The following is a 20011-nucleotide window of genomic DNA, read 5'->3' as shown; positions in this document are numbered from 1 at the left end:
TGTTTCCCTACCTTTGAATTTTCAGTTCATTCCTCTGGATTTCCGAGCTCCATCCTTTACCCTCTCCGAAACCCCATGAAGAATGTATGACTTTTGACCAGATGACAAAGCACAGAGGATGAAATCAGTTGCATTCAATTATGATATGACAAAAAGCCTTTCAAAATCTTTGTCACAGTGTAGCATTCAAGCAACATCAAACATAATAGAGTAAAACTAGACCGAGGAAGAGAGTTAATATTTTGACAGGAAGTTTTGTGAACTAGATCACTTGCAAATTTCAAAAGAGTCGTTGATGAATAGCTTTGGTAGTTTCTAACTTGGGGGTCTACTTTCCAATCGTATGTGCCATGTATTCTCAAGGATTAATCTTTGGACCTAAAATTAACTGTTACAGTATTTTGTTGGTACGCTTTTATATTTCTCAAAAAAACAAGTCTCCATTGCTGAGTTGCATTCAAGAAAATAACAGGGAGTGAGTTGAAGAGAAAGATACATGTTTCTTTTTTGGGAGGGGGTGATGGGTTTCTTTATTTTTTATTTATCTGTCTATTTACTAATTTATTTGGCTGCATAGGGTCTTAGTTGTGGCACATGGGATCTCCGTTGTGTCCTGTGAGCTCTTTCGATGTGGTGCGTGAGCTCCAGAGCACTGTGCTCAGTAGTTGGGGCAAGCAAATTTAGTTGCTCTGTGGCATGTGGAATCTTAGCTCCTCAACTGTGTCCCCTGTACTGCAAGGCAGATTCTTAAGCACTGGACCCCCAGGGAAGCCCCTAAGACACACGTTTCTATGTTGTATTCCCTGTCTTCCTATTCTAAGTATATGTCTTTAAACAACAGCTTGTATTTTGTAAATTACTATAAAGATAATTTTTCAAGTTTAATTCTACCATATTGGGTTGTGGGAAAATAAAAGCTTCTGATAGGGTTAATCTAGCTACATAAAATTCCATGCTGAGTATGATCATAATCTTGGTCTTTGATTAGATCTGAGCTTGTAATATCTTGTGATTAATCAAAATGGGTTGTATTGCGTGTAGTATAAGTCATCTTCACAGATGGGATGGGGAATCATCAGAGTTCTCTTGAATATTTGTTTTAATCCCTTGTAGGATAAAATGGCTTTGGATCTTTTTTTTAACTTTAAATCAGATTGAGTTCACCAAATAAATAACTGAGAAGAAATTCTGAAGTCCAGTTTTGCTAGGATTATTGGTCAGAAAAGAAGAAACTTGGTTTTTAATTCACAATATTTCAATGATTCATTGAACATACTTCATATATTTAAAAAATCTTGTTAAACTTAATAAATATTCCTATTTGTTTATAGTTTGAATTAAAATCTTCATAAAAGAATATTAATAAAAAAAGCTTTCATAGAATAATATGGAGGTTTTTATTGTTCTCAACAGCACAACAGATTTTTCAAGATTAATAATTGCCCCTCTTCTAATTATTAATTCCAGTCTAATTGACATCTGATAACAAAGAGCTTTACTTTGGCAACTAAACTACCTGACATCTAACCCCCAGAAGCACAGCAGGAGTGCTCACACAAAAAATGTTTACTGAATGTGTCTGTCATTTCAGCCAATTGAGTCTCGCAAGATACAATTTCTCACAAATGTTGCTCACCAAAAACTGTAAATTGAGCTGTCTGCCCCAGAGCCACACATATGAAGGGGCTCAATAAATACATGTCTAAGATTATATAAGAATCACTGAATAAAGGGCTTCCCAAGAGGCACTAGTGGTAAAGAACCCTCCTGCCAATGCAGAAGACATAGGAGACAGGTTCTATGCATGGACTGGGAAGATCCCCAAGCAGGAAGAAATGGTAAGCCACTCCAGTGTTCTAACCTGGAGAATCCCATGGACAGAGGATCCTGGAGGGCTACCGTCCATAGGGTCACAATGACTGAAGTGACAGCATTCACCGAATAAAAGAATTGGGAGAAAAAAAAAACCCTGAAATTCTTCCGGTCTACTTGTAGACTGGATAAATAACCCACGGGTGTTAGAATGATTTAATTTTTTCTTTTCTTTCTTTTTTTTCCTATAGGAGACGTGGTGAGCCTCCATTGATAAAAGGCTGGCTTCCTTACTTTGGACAAGCCCTGAAATTACAAAAAGATCCTCTGGGTTTTATGACTTCTATTCAAAAGCAGTATGGTGACATTTTCACTCTTCTCCTTGGAGGTAAATGACATTTCTTTTAAGTTTCTTACTTACAATTTCTCACCTGTTCTTTAATGTTGTTATATTTTTCTCTAGGCAAAATTGGATTATTTGTATATTACTTTACTTGTAGAGCAATACAAAAGAAATCTGTTTTTGAGTGTAGTAATCCTAACATTAAAAACCAAATTATAGAATTCTCTTGAGAGTGCCTGTGGAATACCACTCTCCTGTTGTCACATGTTACTGGGTTTGGTTAAGCTTGCCTTTAAGAATCATTTTTTAAAAAGCCAGAATGCATCGACGGACTTGGTTTTGTGGAGCAGTGTTAGGTTTAGAGAAAATTGATCAGACAATACAGACAGCTCCTATATAAGCCCCCTTCTCCCTGGTCATAACTCTCCCTGTTATGAACATCTTATGCTAGTGTAGCACACTTGCGGCAACTGATGAGCCAGTGTGGATACATCATCAAGTCTGTGGTTTGCCCTGTGGTCCACTCCTTGTGTTGTCCAGTTCCTTGGGTTTGTCCTGTTCCTTTGTGGGTCCTGTTCCAAAATGCATCATGTCATGTATCCGTCATTATGGTATCACAAGAGTAGTTTCACTGGCCTAAAAAAAATCCCCTACTTCTCGTCCCTTTCCCCTGAGCCGCAAGCACCCACAGATCAGGATGCACCTTTTAAAGCTATTTATTTATTTGGCTGTGCTGGGTCTTCACTGCTGCATGGGCTTTTCTCTAGTTGTGGCGAGTGGGGACTACTCTCTAGTTGCAGTACATGGGCTTCTCATTGTGGTGGCTTCGCTAGTTGAGGATCACAGGCTCTAGGGCATGAGGGCTTCAGTAGTAGTGGCTCCTGGGCTCAAGAGCACAGATCAGTAGTTGTGGTGCGTTGACTTAGCTGACCTGCAGCATGTGGCGTCTTCCTAGACCAGGGATCAAACCTGCGTCTCCTGCATTGGCAGGCAGATTCTTTACCACTGAGCCACCAGGGAAGCCCACATTTTGGGGGCAGGTGGGCGGCACGCCATGTGGCATGCAGAACTTCCCTGACCAGAGATCGGACCCATGCCTCTTGCATTGGAAGCAGGGAGTTTTAACCACTGGACCACCAGGGAAGCCCAGAAAATATTTTTAACTTAAAAATATTTTTTTTATGATTCTAACTTCAAGAAGATGTTTACAAAACAAAAAAAATATACACAGCAGGATCACTACATAGTCCAACATCATGGTGCTGATAGGAGAAGCTGGAATGTTCTCAAATCATCTTCCTTTAAGGCCCAAGCTCTCCAGCTGTGTAGCTATCTCTGGCTGCATAACAAACCTCCCCCAAATGTAACGCCTTGAAACAACAATTGGTCTTGCCCAGGTCACTTATGTGGCTTGAACCATTTGACTGATTGGGGCTAAATGTCCCAAGATGACCTCATCACATGCCAATTATGACCTCCTTTGTCCTCATGATGATGTCCTTATGTGGCAGCTGATATTTCAAGAGGATTAGAGGAAAGCTTCGAGGCCTCTTGAGGCCTGCGCTCAGATGTCATAGAACCTTGCTTCCACCACTTTCTGCTAGTGTGAGCAGGTCTCAGGCCAACCCAGATTCAAGGCTAAGAAAAGAGACCACCTCCACTTCTGCCTGGGCAGAGTGGCAGAGTTGCAAAGGAGCACATGTAGAAAGAGTGAAGAAATTTATGGTAGCCATGTTTGCACAGTCTTCCACATCAGCTTATCACCTGGGCTAGCCATTCTTTTTCTTGCTTTTGTCTGTCCCTTGTATGTCTGGGAGGCTAATCTCTACACACAAGATTGTCTACACTCCTCTGCCCTCCTACTTCTGGTTAAGTGTGCAGATAGGAGGCTCTGTTCCAGCTCCCTATCCCTGGGCTCTGATAACTTTCAGTTTCTTTCCCAAGAAAGTTGAAGACAACAGGTGTGATCTCACTCAGACCCCCACATACCTGTCAAATGCACTGGCGTTTTACAGTGATCCTTATTACCTCCCCCCATGTTATGCCTAATGCCTCTTCTCCAGTCACTGTTAGTATCTCCTCTGTCAAAGCATTTAATAAATTGTGACTGTATTGTTAATTCACATTATCTATTTCCCTTCATTATTATCGAACTCCTCTCTTGCCCACATTTAGTTCACAGCTCAGCACTGATTGATTCACAATAAATATTTGATGAGGAAATTCTCAATACCTTAGAGCTGATGAAATACTATAACACAAATAAAGGCCATAGTTGGGGCTTCTAGCCTAAGCGAACTATTGGCTTCATATTACAAAACTGTATCCTTCACTTAGAGAAAGTAATTCTTGGGGAGGGATAAATTAGGAGTTTGGGATTAACATATATACACCTCTATATATAGGGCTCCGCTGGTGGCTCAGACAGTAAAGAATCAGCCTGCAATGCAGGAGATCCAGGTTCGATCCCTGGGTCTGGATGATCCCCTGGAGAAGGAAATACAATTCACTCCAGTATTCTTGCCTGGAAAATTCCATGGACAGAGGAGTCTGCCAGGCCACAGTCCATGGGATTGCAAAGAGTTGGACATGACTTGGCTGCATAGTACAAACTATTTTCTTCACTTAAGAAAATCATTCTTGGGGAGGGATAAATTAGGAGTTAGGGATTTACATATACACACTATTATATATAAAATACACAATCCACAGGGACTTCTGTATAGCACAGAGAACTCAGTCTGAAAAAGAATGGATATATGTATAACTGAATCTCTTAAATGCACACCTGAAGCTAACACAACATTGTAAATTAACTATACTCCAATATAAAACAAAAATTAAATTTTGAATGGCTGATTCATGTCAATGTATGGCAAAAACCACTACAATATTGTAAAGTAATTAGCCTCCAACTAATAAAAATAAATGAAAAATAAATAAATAAAAGCAGAAAAAAAAGGTCACTTTTAACGTTAAAAAGTAAACCTTATATTCTAATGAGTAGATACAACAAATTATTGACATTTTCAGTTTTCCTTTCTAATACAGTCTATAAAAATAACCTCAGATGATTAAGCAGAAACTTTAAGGCAGATTGGAATAATTTTATTCACTTTTCAGAAAACAACCAATTTCTGCTGACACTTGATATCTTCATCTCAAATACCGAGACACTTGCTGAATTTCTAATTTCTATTGACCATGGTTATGTTTTTAAACTCCACAATAGACAACCAGAGTTGAATACATACCACTACTTCCCTTTGGTTTCTTCCTAGAGTTTGAATAAATTCCTGTCAAGAAATCCTTTTCATGTACTTGCTTCTAATGATCAGTTGGCAAAATAGCTCATTTGGAAAATGTGAAACGGGAAACAGTGTCTCCCACCTTTGTCCCATGATGTGATTTCACTGAGTATATGTTCTCTCGTGATGAGCGAATGATTGTCATCCCCAAAAGTCTCAAGGGACACGAATGTCATCTTAATAAAGAAATTAAAAGGTACATCTTTTCATGGGAAACCACGTAAATTCGTGACCTGTCGCAGAAAATAGTTCTCTAATTGGTTTTGTGTGGTGGTGCAGCGGAATCGTTTTCCCTAGATGTCACCGCAGCGAAGCACCACTGTACATCATTGTCAACAGCTAGCGAAATCTCCCTAATAAGAGCGGGAGGATAATGTGGTCATCCTTACCAAATAAAAAGTTGGCTCCTAGTCCACTCTTCCAATGAATATTTTCAGCTGGAGATTTTAAAATGGAGAGCCAAGTATATATGGAGATTAAAAGGTGATAGTTATGGAAAATTTCTATAAAATTCTAGTTTATCTCTTATTTATTGACTAGACATTTCTATTCCAAATAGTCAAATGGTTGTTCCGAATTCCCTTGGATGTCTTCCTGTACAGCACCAAATATCTGAGATGAAAACATCAAAATTCAAGTTATAATGATCCAGATGTCAAACTTCTTGTGTAGAAGACATCAGAGTGAATGACTTATTTTTTTTAACGTTTAGTGACATATCATTACGTTGCTTCACCTTCCTAAAAGAAGTAATTTTGCAGGAAGTGAAATGGCTCTTAGATTAGTAATAGATCACGTGCAGGTTATTCAGGAATGATGGAGTTAATATCTTTATGTTGAGCCAGTTCCTAAACAAAGGAGGACAATGAAATGTTTGGTAAAGAATATATTAAAAAATTTGACCCCATTTCAAATTTACTGCTCAAAAGAATGATTTTATATATATATATATATATATATATATATATATATATACACACACACACACACATATATATTATTTTGCAGAAGTGAGCTTCATTTTGACATTTGTTCTTTGAAATTCTTTAAATCAATATTTCACATCACTGCTGATAGCCTTCCTTTCTCTTTTGGAAACATGGCAAAAGATATTGTTTCTATCTTGTGATCTTTGTTAACTAGACGAGTTGCCTGTTGACATTCGGCATTCACTTACATAAAAGCACACCGGAACAAAAGTTAATTTTGCTCCAAGAATCCTTGGCCTTCAGAATAACTTTTCAAATTTCCTTTGTTAAGAAATTTAAATTCATTTTATGAATGTATATGTGTTTTCCTAACTGTCTGATTAAAGATTACAAAGAAACTCTGGTTTTGCATCTCACATTAGCAGATGGTGGACAGATGGTTTAAATTAATATTAATTTTGGAAAACTTAGCTTAAATTGTTTATACTGAAGATTAAAAGTTGGAAAGCCAGCTAGCATCTCCAGTGTTATTAGTACTTCCAAACCCACTTGAAAAGTAAAATTCAGAAAATCAAAATGTCTTACTCAGCAGTCCACATCTTATTTGGAAAAGAGAGTCAGTAAAACATAATGCTTTGATATTGAAGAAAATCAAAATAAGAAATGAGAAAAAATATAGATCCTGGAGTGTAAAGAGCCTTGGAAAGAGTGAGAATTTTATCTACAAATAAATTGCATTAAACTGATCAGTAATGTTTTAAAAAAGAACCTATGTGACAACTGCCTGTTAAAAAATAAGCAGTTATTAAAAATCAATTAATACTTGGCTGCTAATCAGACACCGTTTTCCACATTTAGCTTTTACTGTTTTTATTTGATATTAACCTCATAATTTCTTCCCATTTCCTCACCCTCAAGGTGAGATAGAGAAAGGGAGAGAGAGGGAATACCTATGTATTCATGATGAATTATAGATAAAAATCTCTAAAGTACATGAAGTACTTCAGTTAGTCTGTGACTAGTGGCTTCTACTGCCATGACTGAATACAGTTTTGTCTTTCTGCTTAGATTTTGATGATTACAGACAATTAGTAACAAAAAATTCCAACTATTCTCTAAAAGTTATGTTTTACAAACTGAGCCTTTTATACATTCTCTGAATTTTAGTGACGAATTTAAAATAACTCTGTAAAGATATGTAGCAAAACCCTTTCATTTAGAGAAAAGTATGAATCACCACCTGTGAAAATACACAGCCTTGCCTAAAATTATATCTTTTGCAACATAAGAGAATTGACTCTTTTTTTCAATTATTTGTCAGGCAGATGCTGGTAATTTTATTTAATTAAGCTGCTATGGTAAAGCAGGTGTCATAAAATATGCCCAAATCCAGTTGAATCAGTTCTGCTCTCCTGGGGGGTTGGGAATCCAGTTTATTTTGTAGATATAACTTTGGGATCTGATCAGAATGAGTAGTCATTCGAGTTTTACCCTCATTCCTGAATTGGCCCACTTTATTAACTAAATCAAGGGGAAATAGAGTGAATACAATTCAAGTCATATGATTTATTTTTAGGGAAAAAGCTGTAGCACATGTGTATTTATGTACACTAAAGCCTTAAATTATGCCTTAAGACTGAAAAACAAAAAAATTTATCCTATTTCTAGGATTAGGTTAAAATTATTCAAAACTTCGTTGTAAAACTTGTCCCAAATTGAATTTAATTTCTGTAATCCTGTTTGAGTTACCAAAAATAATAAGTGAGTTGTTTTTCTAAAAAAGGTTCACATACACACACACACACACACACACACACACACAAATGATGACATGAAGAGCTGAGCATAGATGATCTGACAAACTTTCATGTCTAATTATTTATCGTTTTCTAGAAGACAGTAACATAAGCATTACAGTTTGTAGGATCAACTAAATTTCATGTGTGTTCTTGAAAAGGAAGGCTTATTAAAGCTAATATTGAGTATTGAATGCATATGACTTCTCATTAGCAGGAGTCTTGAAGCAACCCTTGAGTGAGAAGGAAACACAACAGTAAAGGAAAAGCGTAGTGTGTGGACTGTTTTCTTGTCTAGGCTCCTGCCACTAAAAAATGGCAACATAATCCTGGCCTTTAGCTTCTCCTGACTTTCTTTCACTGGTAAATGCCCGGGGTGGTGGGGGTGGGGAGGGTGCAACCAGGAATCTCCAAGATCCCTGTGGGTTTTGAGAGCTAGACCACACTATGAGTCTGTACCTTAGAGGTGGTGGTGTTGCAGTTCAGTCACTTAGTCATGTCCAGCGCTTTGCGACCCCGTGGACTGCAGCACCCCAGGCTTCCCTGTCCTTCTATCTCCCCGAGTTTGCTCAGACTCATAGCCATTGAGTCGATGATGCCATCCAACCATCTTATCCTCTGTCACCCTCTTTTCCTCCTGCCTTCAATCTTTCCCAGCCTCAGGGTCTTTTCCAATGAGTCAGCTTTTTGCATCAGATGGCCAGGTTCCTTAGTGTGCCTTCTTATAAGAACCACTTTAAAGACTTGTAGGTCCCATCTTGGAGCCATCTGAATCAGAATCAAGCAGGAATCTGTATTTTTAACCAGCATCTTAACTTTGGACCAATATATGAAAATGCCAAATGTCATCTCAAAGAACGCTTGTTGATCACTCCAGGCAGACAGAAGCAGATTCCACTTCCTGCTGTTCTTACATTGTGTCCCCGCCTCTGCTCTCTCACTATCCATAATGATGCAGTGGTTCCTTTACATCTTTATCTTAAGAGGAAAGAGACTCAACCAAGTACCTGGATGTCAGTAAATGTTGAGTAAATTCATGAAAGCGTGAATGGATGGGTTCTAGTTTGGGAATCTTCTTTTGATCACAAATCAGTATGATACTTTGACTGTGTTAGTGAATCTCCCTGACCTACTATACTCTCATCTATAAAAATGAAAACATTGGTATTTGTGATTTGTTGTTAGTTGAATTAGATGCTCATTTGTGAGTACTTGCTTCGCGCCAAATCTTCATTTATTTGAGTTAAAATAATTGTATTCAATCAAAGCTAAGATAATATACCTTACCAATTTGAGCTGTTTGTTTTCTGATTCTATTATTGGGGAAAAATATGAGAAATGTTTAAGTAATGAATGTTGAGACTATTTAAAAGATAAATATCTTGGTAGTTCATTAAAATAAAAATCTGAAGAATAAGCTATCTTTTTGAAAGTTATTAACAATTTCATAATATTCAACTTCAAACTTCTAGGGTTTTCCCACCATCTTCCATTTTAAAAGGAAACATGTAATGGAATTTTGAATCAAATAGATTGTTATTGTATCTTGCATCTTTTGAGATATGAGTTATTAAGGTCTTTCTAATTTTGAGTCAGATAGTCTCAAATTTCAGATATCTTGTTTTCTTTTGTTGTATGGCCACATGAATTCATATTCTCATTTATTTCTTTTAGGAAAGTACATAACATTTATCCTGGATCCTTTCCACTACACATCAGTAGCAAAAAATCAAAAATTAAGCTTTCAAATATTTACCGGTAAATTCTTAAAGAGAGTATTTTCTATCAAAAAGATGACAACAGATTCTGACCTCATCAACGAGATTCATAGTACCTATCGATTTTTACAAGGGAAGCATTTGGACATACTGATGGAAAGCACAATGCAGAATCTAAAGCAAGTTTTTGAACCCCACCTTTTAAAAACCACAAGTTGGAGCACAGAACGTTTGTTGTCATTCTGCAACTCAGTAATATTTGAAATGACATTTACAACCATATATGGAAATATTCTTGCTAATGATAAGAAAACATTTATTACTGAGTTAAAAGATGATTTTTTAAAATTTGATGAAAAATTCACACGTTTAGCTTCAGGCATACCCATTGAGCTTCTAGGAAACATCAAGTCTGTTCGAACTAAACTTATAAAAGACTTGACAATAGAAAGCTTAGCTAAGTTACAAGGACTGTCTGAAGTTGTTCAAAGAAGGAATGATATCCTGGAGAAATACTATACGCCCAAGGACCCTGAAATAGGAGGTAAGAAACTTCTGAATGATAACTTGTCTAAAATAAAATAATTTACAATAGACCTTTGAAATAAAAAGACAAAATGGCGACCTTGAGAATTTTTATGCTCTTTCTAATTGGCTAATGATAAAATGTTTTACTCTGAAACAACCCTTTGTGATAATTGATTTTTTTTTTTTTTTTTGCTGAGATGGTAATGCAAGATACTTAATGGTGATAATGAGAAAGAGTATAACTAAGCTGCATTTACTCCCCTTATCTCTTCTCCCTCCTCCCCTCCCCCACCACACACACATTACATTTTAAACTATTCTCATTAAACAGAAAATTAGACTTCAGAAGCCTATTGGTCCTCATTAGCATGCACTGATCCTTGGCTGGGTCTGTGTCCTAACATCTTTTAATTAGCACACTGCAAATCTAATCAGTGTAATAAACGCTATTAATCTTCCTTTTCACTTATTTTCTCCCAGCACATCATTTAGGCTTGCTCTGGGCCTCTGTGACAAACACTGTTCCAACCATGTTCTGGGCAATGTATTACCTTCTACGGCACCCAAAAGCTATGGCCGCGCTGCGTGATGAAATTGACCATTTGCTGCAGTCAACAGGTCAAAAGAAAGGGCCCGGATTTTCCATCCACCTCACCAGAGAACAATTGGACAGCCTGGTCTACCTTGGTAATTTATTTTTATCTGTTATGAAGAAAAGAGGGTACCTCTCTGCAAACTCAGTTTATCACTCAAAGCTGTTTACCAAGAGGTGGAGGACACAGCTGCCTAATTGACATAATAATACCATTTACATCAATTATAAATTATGTAGTTTATAGCTGTAGATGCTCTCATTGCATGTAAACATTAAGGCCTAGGTAATTAACTATGTAAGGTATGCAAAAGGCTAAACCAAAGCTTTGCAATTATTTGAAAAAAAAAAAAAGTTTATGCCTATTAAGTCATTTGATTCTGAGCATCTGTTGGTGTGCTAATGCTTTCCAAACACTGCAGTAGTATCTTAATAAGAAAGGTATTTGGGATTGAAAAAGAAAGTATTTCAGACAGACAGCTTCTGTGTAAAAACATACTTACTCTTCCCTAAAATGGTGTCTTTTTAGGCAGAGATTAGGATGTCATATACAGCTTATAGTGTATAATTCTCCAAAACTTAGTAAGAGTGATTTTCCCTGGGAATTCATGATTTAAACATACTTGGGGGAAAAAAAAAATGAAGGAAGAAAAGGAGGGAGTGAAGGAGGGAAAAGAGCAGGCTACAACTACAGACTACTTCATGTGAAATGTCCATGTTTTATAAGAGTCACTGATTCATGAGATATGTGTGGTCACCCTTTCAGATATGTTTGAAGTCAGAAGTGACTAAGTTGCTTTTAAACATCTATGTAGGTCTGTGTGCCAGTAACAATGAGCATTTGATGACAATGGATTCTCCTTTCCCAGTTTTGATAAGATGACTGTCATTATGTAAATAAATTTTAATTCCCAAAGTTAAATTCCACATCAGTGAATTATTTGCTGGTTTTTTTTTTTTTTTTTTTTTCTGTATTGACCTTTCATCCTGTAGCTTTCTTTACACTCTATTCCAGGTCCCTTTGGACAAAGATGTTTGTTGTTTCACTCCTTTGACAATGTAACAAGTATTTTAGCCCACATTAGTCTACATTTTTTTCATATTTTTAAAATATGTTACAGGTTCTTTGATGGGGACTTCTGAGAGTAGAGGCCCTACAGGTCTTGATCAGTGTTGACCACCAGTTGACATTAAAAAGACTGGTCCAAGTGTTTGAGAGATTGTTCCCCCTGGTTAGGATAAGACCCATCAGAGGCAATAGCAGGAAGCTTGCCTTGTAGTGACAGTTGGCTAGCTTATTCAGTCATGCTGTTTTTAGCATATATTATCAAAGTAATTTTATATTTGCTTGGAGAAGGAAAGTAGCCCCAGCATTATTAAAATATGAACATTATTTTCTTTTTCTTTTTCAGAATTACTGGGGACCAAATGCACAAATGGGGCTTCCCTGGTAGCTTAGATGGTTAAGAATTTGCCTGCAATGCAGGAGACCCAGGTTTGATCCCTGGGTCAGGAACGCCACCTGGAGAAGGGAATGGCTACCCACTCCAGTATTTTTGCCTGGAGAATCCCATGGACAGAGGAGCCTGGTGGCTATAGTCCATGGGGTCACAAAGAATCAGACCTGACTGAGCAGCTAACACCCTTTCTTCAAATGCACAAAATTTGCATCAAGTTCTGTGTAGTTGCTTTCACATGGATCTACAGTATTTTCTGGGTAGAAGATTTATGGTTCCTATGAAGATCAAGGTTGCATTTCCCATAAATTCAAGTAATTTATATTGCATTTTATGAATCAGATGATATATACTGGGAAATAAAGCAAATAAACTTCAAGGAATATGTGTTTGTATCCAGTACAATTTAGTTGAAATTCATCAACTCTCTTTTTACTCTCAACTTCTCACTAATTCAAAGAAAAGATTATTTTAAAATTGTGCTATTAGAGTTGACGGGGCTTTCCAGGTGACTCAGTGGTAAAGAATCCACCTTCCAATGCAGGAAATGTGGGTTTGATACCTGGGTTGGGAAGATCCCCTGGAGGAGGAAATGGCAACCCACTCCAATATTCTTGCCTGGAAAACAGCATGGACAGAGGAGCATGGTAGTCTATAGTCTATGGGATCCCAAAGAGTTGGAAATGACTTAGCGACTGAACAACAAAAACATTAGAGCAGGCAAGTTTAAATTTATTCGAGCAGAAGAAACTGCAAGTTCCAGAGCCATGACTGGGGCCATTAAAGTCCATCACTAGAGTAGAGACCTCATCATTCACTTATCATCAATGAATGGACCACCACCAACCCCAAATGCCTGGAGATCCCCCTGAGTACAGGCAGCACCTTCAGCGATCTAGAAGGTAAACTTTGTTCATGACAGTCTCAGGTACCAGCAGAGGCCAGTGTTGTTCATTACTAGAAGTGCATCTTCTAGAAAATCGGGTCTTTTTTTTTTTTTCTTTTTCTAGATGACAGTTTAATGCAGATTGAAGCAATTTCTTTAATATGAATAGTCCCAGAACAGATGACCTCTGCATCTAGTCATAACTGTCTCATGGGTATCTCTATCAGAAGAGTATGAACTCTAAGCTGAGAGGCAAGATTTACAGAATTAAATATTTACAGTGCACTTCATGGACTGAGTGTATGTGCATCTCATCTCCTTAAGAAAAGAGTTTTATGTATCCTAAGTATAATTTCTTTAAAGAAAGATATCTTGAATTTTTATTATTGTAAGAAAAAGTATCGCAAGGATGAAAGGAATGCTAATTTATTTTTAAACCAGGAAGGGGAATTTTTATATTAGTAGAACATACAAAGGGAAGGGAGTTTTTAAAAAATATTTTTACTTATTTAGTTATTTGCTGCACAGGGTCTTAGTTGTGTCATGCGAGATCTTTCCTTGTGACACTCATGTACAGTAGTTGTGGTGCATGGGTTACTTGCCTGTGGGGTCTTAGTTCCCCAACCAGGGATCAAACCCATGTCCTCTACCTTGCCAGAGAGATTCTTGATCCCTGGACTACCAGGGAGGTCCCAAAAGGAGTTTTTTTTTATTCATCCAAACAAAGAGGCAAGAGGAGTTCTTTGTATCTTGATTCATCAAAGCCAGCTGTGATGTGCTCATAGAAGAGACCAGAAAATGTGAGCTAGAAGGTGATAGAGTTAATTATATTCTTAATTTCAGGATGAGACAGTATGAATGACAATATTAATAATTATTATTTTATTATGCAGCAGACTTATTAGCTTACTTCATCATCATCAAGTATTGACTTACTTATATACATGTAAGTAAATTCAAGAATAACTTATCTAATCCTCAAGTATATTATCTTCATTAATTGTTGGGTAACAAGGTACAGAAAGATTAGTTAACCAATCTAAATCATACAAATAGATAGTGGCAGAGCCTGAAACTGATGTCAGGTCTACCTACCAATCCATAAACATTGTCAACTCAGGGAAAAATGCTCTAGAAATGTACCAGAGACCTTGACCATTATATTTCACAAGTATATATATCATGAATTCTCAAATGCAGTTGGGTTTGAGGGTAAGGTTGGGGTTAGAGGTTCACATTATAATTTTGTGGTTTTTTTCCCTAATAAAAATAATTTTTTAAAATTTTAGAATAGTTTTAGATTTGTGGAATAGTTACAAAGACAATACCCATATACCACACACACACAGTTTGCCTCACTGTTAACATCTTAGTGTGACGTATTATGTTTGTCATAATTGTGGGTGTTATTTTGAAAAAACTCATTCATTATTTTTAAAAATTGTGTTATTTTAAAAATTAAGAGTGTCTATAATTTAAACAGCAATAGTAAAGTTTAACAAAATCTTCTCTTCCAGTGGGGCTATACGGGAGGTACAAATTCTACTTCATGTTAGAAATTTCCAACCGGAGGAGGGGGGAGGGGCATCTCCCACAAGGTGTACAGCAGAAATAAGTGGTGGAATTTTTGTCAGTAACATAAGGAGACAGTGGTTAAAAAGTGAAAAATATTGGTTTAGATGTTTATCAAGTTTTCAACTCGGCACAAAGCAAAGAGAGCTAGATAATATAATGAATGCTGGAAACAGGTGTTGAAAGGATTGAAAGGGAAATTTAAAGTGAATGCAGATTATTGTACGTAGGTCCAAACATCAGCTGCGTAAGAATAGGATAAGGAAAGAGACGAGTGGCCCAGCAGGGAGGGTTTAGGCTCAGAGCTGTAGTTCTGGGGAACTTTCCTGGTGGTCTAGTGGTTAACACTCTGTGCTTTGAAGGCAGGGGGTATGGGTTTGATCCCTGCTTGGGGAACTAAGATCCCATGTGCTACTGCTTTGGGAATCATCTGCGGAGCTTTAAAAAGTACTCAAACCTGGTCCCACCCTCAAAGGTTCTGATTTCAATGATCTGAAGTACAGGCTGATGGCTTTACAAGCTTTCAAGGGGACTCCAATGTGCAACCATGAGTGTAAAGGTTTTCCTTAATGCAGTGGTTCTGACGCTATTGGCCTGAGATGGAGTATTTATTTTTTTAAAACCACCTCAGGTGATTGTAAGCGAGCCATCAGAGCCAATACTTCTGGGACATCAGAAAGCTTAACACAAGTCAATGGTGATATTACTTCAAAAATCTGTTGTTTGTCTGCATCCAACAAAATATTAATAGAAGTGTGGTATCTAGGGCAGACAAAGTAGTTCCTGTCTACTTTCCCAGCTGAAATCGCACACCCACCTCTGCCACATTTTAAGAGGCACATTGACTAATTGAGTTAAAGGCCGTTATCATCTCTGATGTACAATTAAAAAATGACACGATCATTGTCTTTAAATATTTTTAAAGGGCTGTCATACAGAAGAGAGATTCAAAATTTTTTGCCTTTGTGTTTTCTAAAGGGAGGAAAATTTCAGCCAATACGGAAAATAACTTGCTAACTAAATGGACTTTCGGAATTCCATCGTTGGAGTTATCCAATTAGAAATTTAACAGTCTCTTCAGTAGGACCCTGGGGAGCATGCATAATCTCTGTTCTGTTTTCCACCAATAACAGTGGCCCAGTGTCCTGAGCAGAGAAGGACCTTGATAGTCCGTTTATTGACTCTATGAATGTTGAATTTACATTTCTGTGTTTTAGCAGTGAACCAAAAACTGTGTCTGCAGTGCAGAGTGAAAGTAGGCATGTGTACTGATTCAGATTTATTTTTAACTTTACTTAAAATATACAATTGTTGAGCCAAAAAGTAGTTATTTGGCTTCAGATTATCTGATGATGATAGTGTCTTATTTATTGAATAGCTTCTCACCTGTCTTGAAGGCAGTTACATAAAAACTGGCATGCACATCTGTAGCCTCACTCCATTTCTCACTCTTCTAGAGCACTATCTGCAGAGCCCCCAGCCCCTTTCCTGTCCACCTTCTTTTTAAAGACCATCCCAGCCCATTTCAGCAGAGGCTGGCTGTTATTTCACTCCAGCCATCATTGCTATCCACTGATCACCATGGCTAATCAGATGGTGTGACAGTCTGCACCAATCATTAAGATGACCCAAATTAACAGCCTGGCCATGTCACAGTACATCCATTCCACACATCCAGACATGGCCTAAGTGTGAGGCAGAAACTTGGATGTGCTTGTTTGTGTTTGCATTGTAACATGCATTATTGATTGTCATAAGCGGCTTCAGCGCTTTAAATCTGCAAATGAGAATCATCTGTCAATTATTACAGCCAGAATTGAGATCTGGGGCAGAAGAGAAAGAGTATATATCCTTTTCTACCTGCGTTTCCTTTTATTTACCATTTTCTTTCCCAGTCACATTGTGACGCTTCTTAGCTCAATATACTCCTCAGCTATTTGCTTAGAAAAGATACTTAATCAGAATATTTTTATATCCTGCAAAGAGAAACAAATCTCTCCTAGTCAAGGGAAGGAGACAGGGCAGGCTCAGAATTGTAAGTTCATTGTGGGAATTCTGCAGTCTAATTTCCTGGGGATACTGGTCAGTAAAATTCAGTTCTTCATAAAACATCAGCAGCCTTATTATAGTCACAATTGCAATTGTTGGCACCTTGCAGTGGCTGGTATAAATGATCCTCCAAATATTTGCATTCTTGATAGCCATTTCTCTACAGTGCGTTTAGTAAGTAGAGGGTCCTATTACCTGCTAAATGTAAGTATAAATTAACAACCCATTATGCACAATAAGTTTTATAAAACATTTACAGATAGAGATCACATTTAATTAAAATTAACTTGCCTATGAAAGCCAAGTGCACTAATGATCACAATGACCTTTTATTACCTGCAGTCCCTTGTTTTGGCTGGAATGATTGACAGCTTGCTGTTTGGCTACCATGTTGAATTTCAGCTGACAAGACTTTTCATTTTAACTCAATTTGCCCGCCTATCACAAGCTGGTGGCAGGCCAGACCCAAGTCACCCAGCTTTGCCTCAGCAGCTTGCTCTAGTTCTCATTAGTACGCATTTATTCAGTGGAAATTGGAAGACAAATGCTTGAAGGCATGTGAACTAAGTATAGCAAATTAGGTTTAAAGACTGAATATTTATAAGTGTATGGAAAGTTTTTTTTTTTTTTTTTTTTTTTAATTCTAGAGCGAATTGAGAACTGAGTGCTAGCTTTGGTATAAAAGAAATGAAGATAGAAGGGGGGAAGGAAGATTCTAAGAATAACAGTACTATCAGGTTTCTCTTTCCATTTTGGCAATATGTAAACTCTCTCTGACAACACCTTCTCAAACCAACCTGGCCCCTCTTTTCGTGGAGTGCTTGTACAATGAAGTTTAGCACCTCGAGTGTGAGAAGGGGGAAAAAAATGAGGGTCATGTTCATCTGTTGCTTGGTTATCCCTTGGTATGTTTTCAATTGCCTTGTTTGTTCGGCACTAGCACAGAAACAGATGTTGCTCTGGCGTGTAGGATAATTTACTCTACCTCCTGGTGCGGCATGGACGCCCTCCCAAGGCCCAGCTGGTCTGTCAGTGGTGCTGGCTGGTGTCTGCTCAACTATGACAACTACAAGTCGAGGCTGCAATTTTTTTTTTTTTTATTGTGCAGTTGTCATTCTTTTCAACATATAGCCCTGCCCGTGTTCTTCCTGGGGCCGGTAGCGAGGCTATGGCTTTTGTGTCTGTATACCTTGTGACGCAGAGCCATGGAAGGCCCCCTGTCCTCTGAGGATAATAATGTTCATGACTTGTGTCCTCGGATGATGATCGCATGACCGCTCAGACCCAGAGCCGGCCTCATCTCACGCACATAACTGGTACTGGAAGGTAAAACAGATTTGTCATTTGCGATCCCACCGCTAAGCCACACTTTGGGCTCCATTATTGTGATTAACTTCCGCCTAAGATACGCTTGCCCGATTGTCATTTGTGATCCTGTGGTGGCCGCAAGCTGCCACGCTTCCCCCAGAGCAACGTCAGCCAATGGGATTAGACCGTGTTATTCGGACCGTTCGGTGCCTGCCCCGTCACAGTGGCCAGCCCGCAATTACTGTGCTTTTGTATTTCTCCCTCCCGCACCCCTACTGGACCGGGTGGGTGCCCAGCTCTGCTGCATATGTCAGCTACCATTTCACACCACAAGCTAACATGATGCTGCGTTGCTGTTGATTCAGCAAGAGCCAGCAGCCGCGCATGGGAAGCTGACCCCTGCTCTGCACCATGGAAATGCCGGTCGCTGGTGTCCTGCCCGCTGAAATCCATCGTGTCAGGTGCCTTGTGGCTATCCGCAGTAGAGTCCCTGTTCCAAAACCAAAGTTCTTTTCTGGCCTCATCACCAACAAACCGATTTGACTCTGCCTGATTATAATAACGAAGGCAGTCTAAAAGAATATGCACGGTCTCACTGTGCGTCACATCGAATCACCACACTGGCCACACAGAGTTGACCGCAGCCTCATTTCTTTAGACAAATGCATGCTTAGGGAAAAACCTCCTGGGAGAAGGTCCCGAAAGCTGTTAGATATCCCCATGCAAGCTGTGCATAGATTTCAATTTTCGGGTAATAGCATTTATTTTTATTTGTTTGGCTGATGCAAGCCCTCCCTGAGTGGCCCGCTTCTATCATCTAATAATTAGTCATTCTACATTTCAGAGCTTTACTGAACACTAAGAAACTGGACTCTGTGTGTGTGTGTGTGTGTGTGTATGTGTGTGTGTATGAGATTCTCAACTGCAAGCCATAAACACAACCATTTGTTACCATGTGGAGGAGGGAGAAAACGCTCAATTTGGAGCTCTTCTTTCACACTGCTGATTAGAAAGAATCAAGCTTTTTATTCTAGGACCCATTCGGGCTGGTGAAAACATAGTCAGTTTTGATTATGAAGGCAGAGATGCAGACCTAGACAGCAGCTACATGCTGATGTGCATGCTATCAGAATGATTTATGCAAATTATGCATATTATTCCCAAAGGAATTCCTCCTCAAACTGCCAGGATAAATTGCCGGAAATTAGCCATAAAATCTGTCGTGCTAGGAGCAAAAGGTGAAGGCCACTGGGAAAGCAAGGACATTCAGCTTCTGGAATCTTCCAGGTTATGATGGTGGCTGTTATTTTCCCTGGATGCCACGGAGAAATCTGGTTTTCTTCTGAATACTCTAAAAGTATTTTCCCTTTGAAATTATTCCAGCAAATGCTGACTCACATTTTATTTACAGCTAGCATAAAAGAAATTAAGTGTTAAGCTGTCTCAGAAAGCACTACTACAATTATTTTACTATTAACTGCCTAAGTGGATATTAAATGCCTAAGCCTGGCTTTGAAGGCATCACTGTTCAGAAGGTTGGTGAAATAACTCACCAGGGGTGTACTTGAACTGGGATATGGTTTTAATTTCCAAAGTGTGTACCCCAACACAGCTTTCCTGTCTTGCAGATCAATCTTTCCTACAAAAAATCCTAATTAGTGACTTTCTGTCCCAATACAACACAGTTGTGTCTTGCCTGTGAAATGCCCCACA

General features: G+C 38.3%; 1 protein-coding gene across 1 annotated transcript in view; it reads left to right on the top strand.

Moving 5' to 3' along the window:
* Positions 1–20011, top strand: part of LOC133042622 (cytochrome P450 7B1) — a 172646-nt gene that overhangs the window by 138355 nt on the left and 14280 nt on the right. The window contains exons 2-4 of the mRNA XM_061123388.1: positions 2064–2200; positions 9863–10450; positions 10915–11121. Of these exons, the coding sequence (XP_060979371.1) occupies positions 2064–2200; positions 9863–10450; positions 10915–11121 (932 nt within the window). The remainder of the gene's footprint in view (positions 1–2063; positions 2201–9862; positions 10451–10914; positions 11122–20011) is intronic.

Source organism: Dama dama, chromosome 21 (assembly GCF_033118175.1).
Source record: "Dama dama isolate Ldn47 chromosome 21, ASM3311817v1, whole genome shotgun sequence".
Taxonomy (NCBI): domain Eukaryota; kingdom Metazoa; phylum Chordata; class Mammalia; order Artiodactyla; family Cervidae; genus Dama; species Dama dama.
The sequence above is the reverse complement of the archived record's forward strand: the minus strand, read 5'-3'. Positions and strand labels throughout refer to the sequence as shown.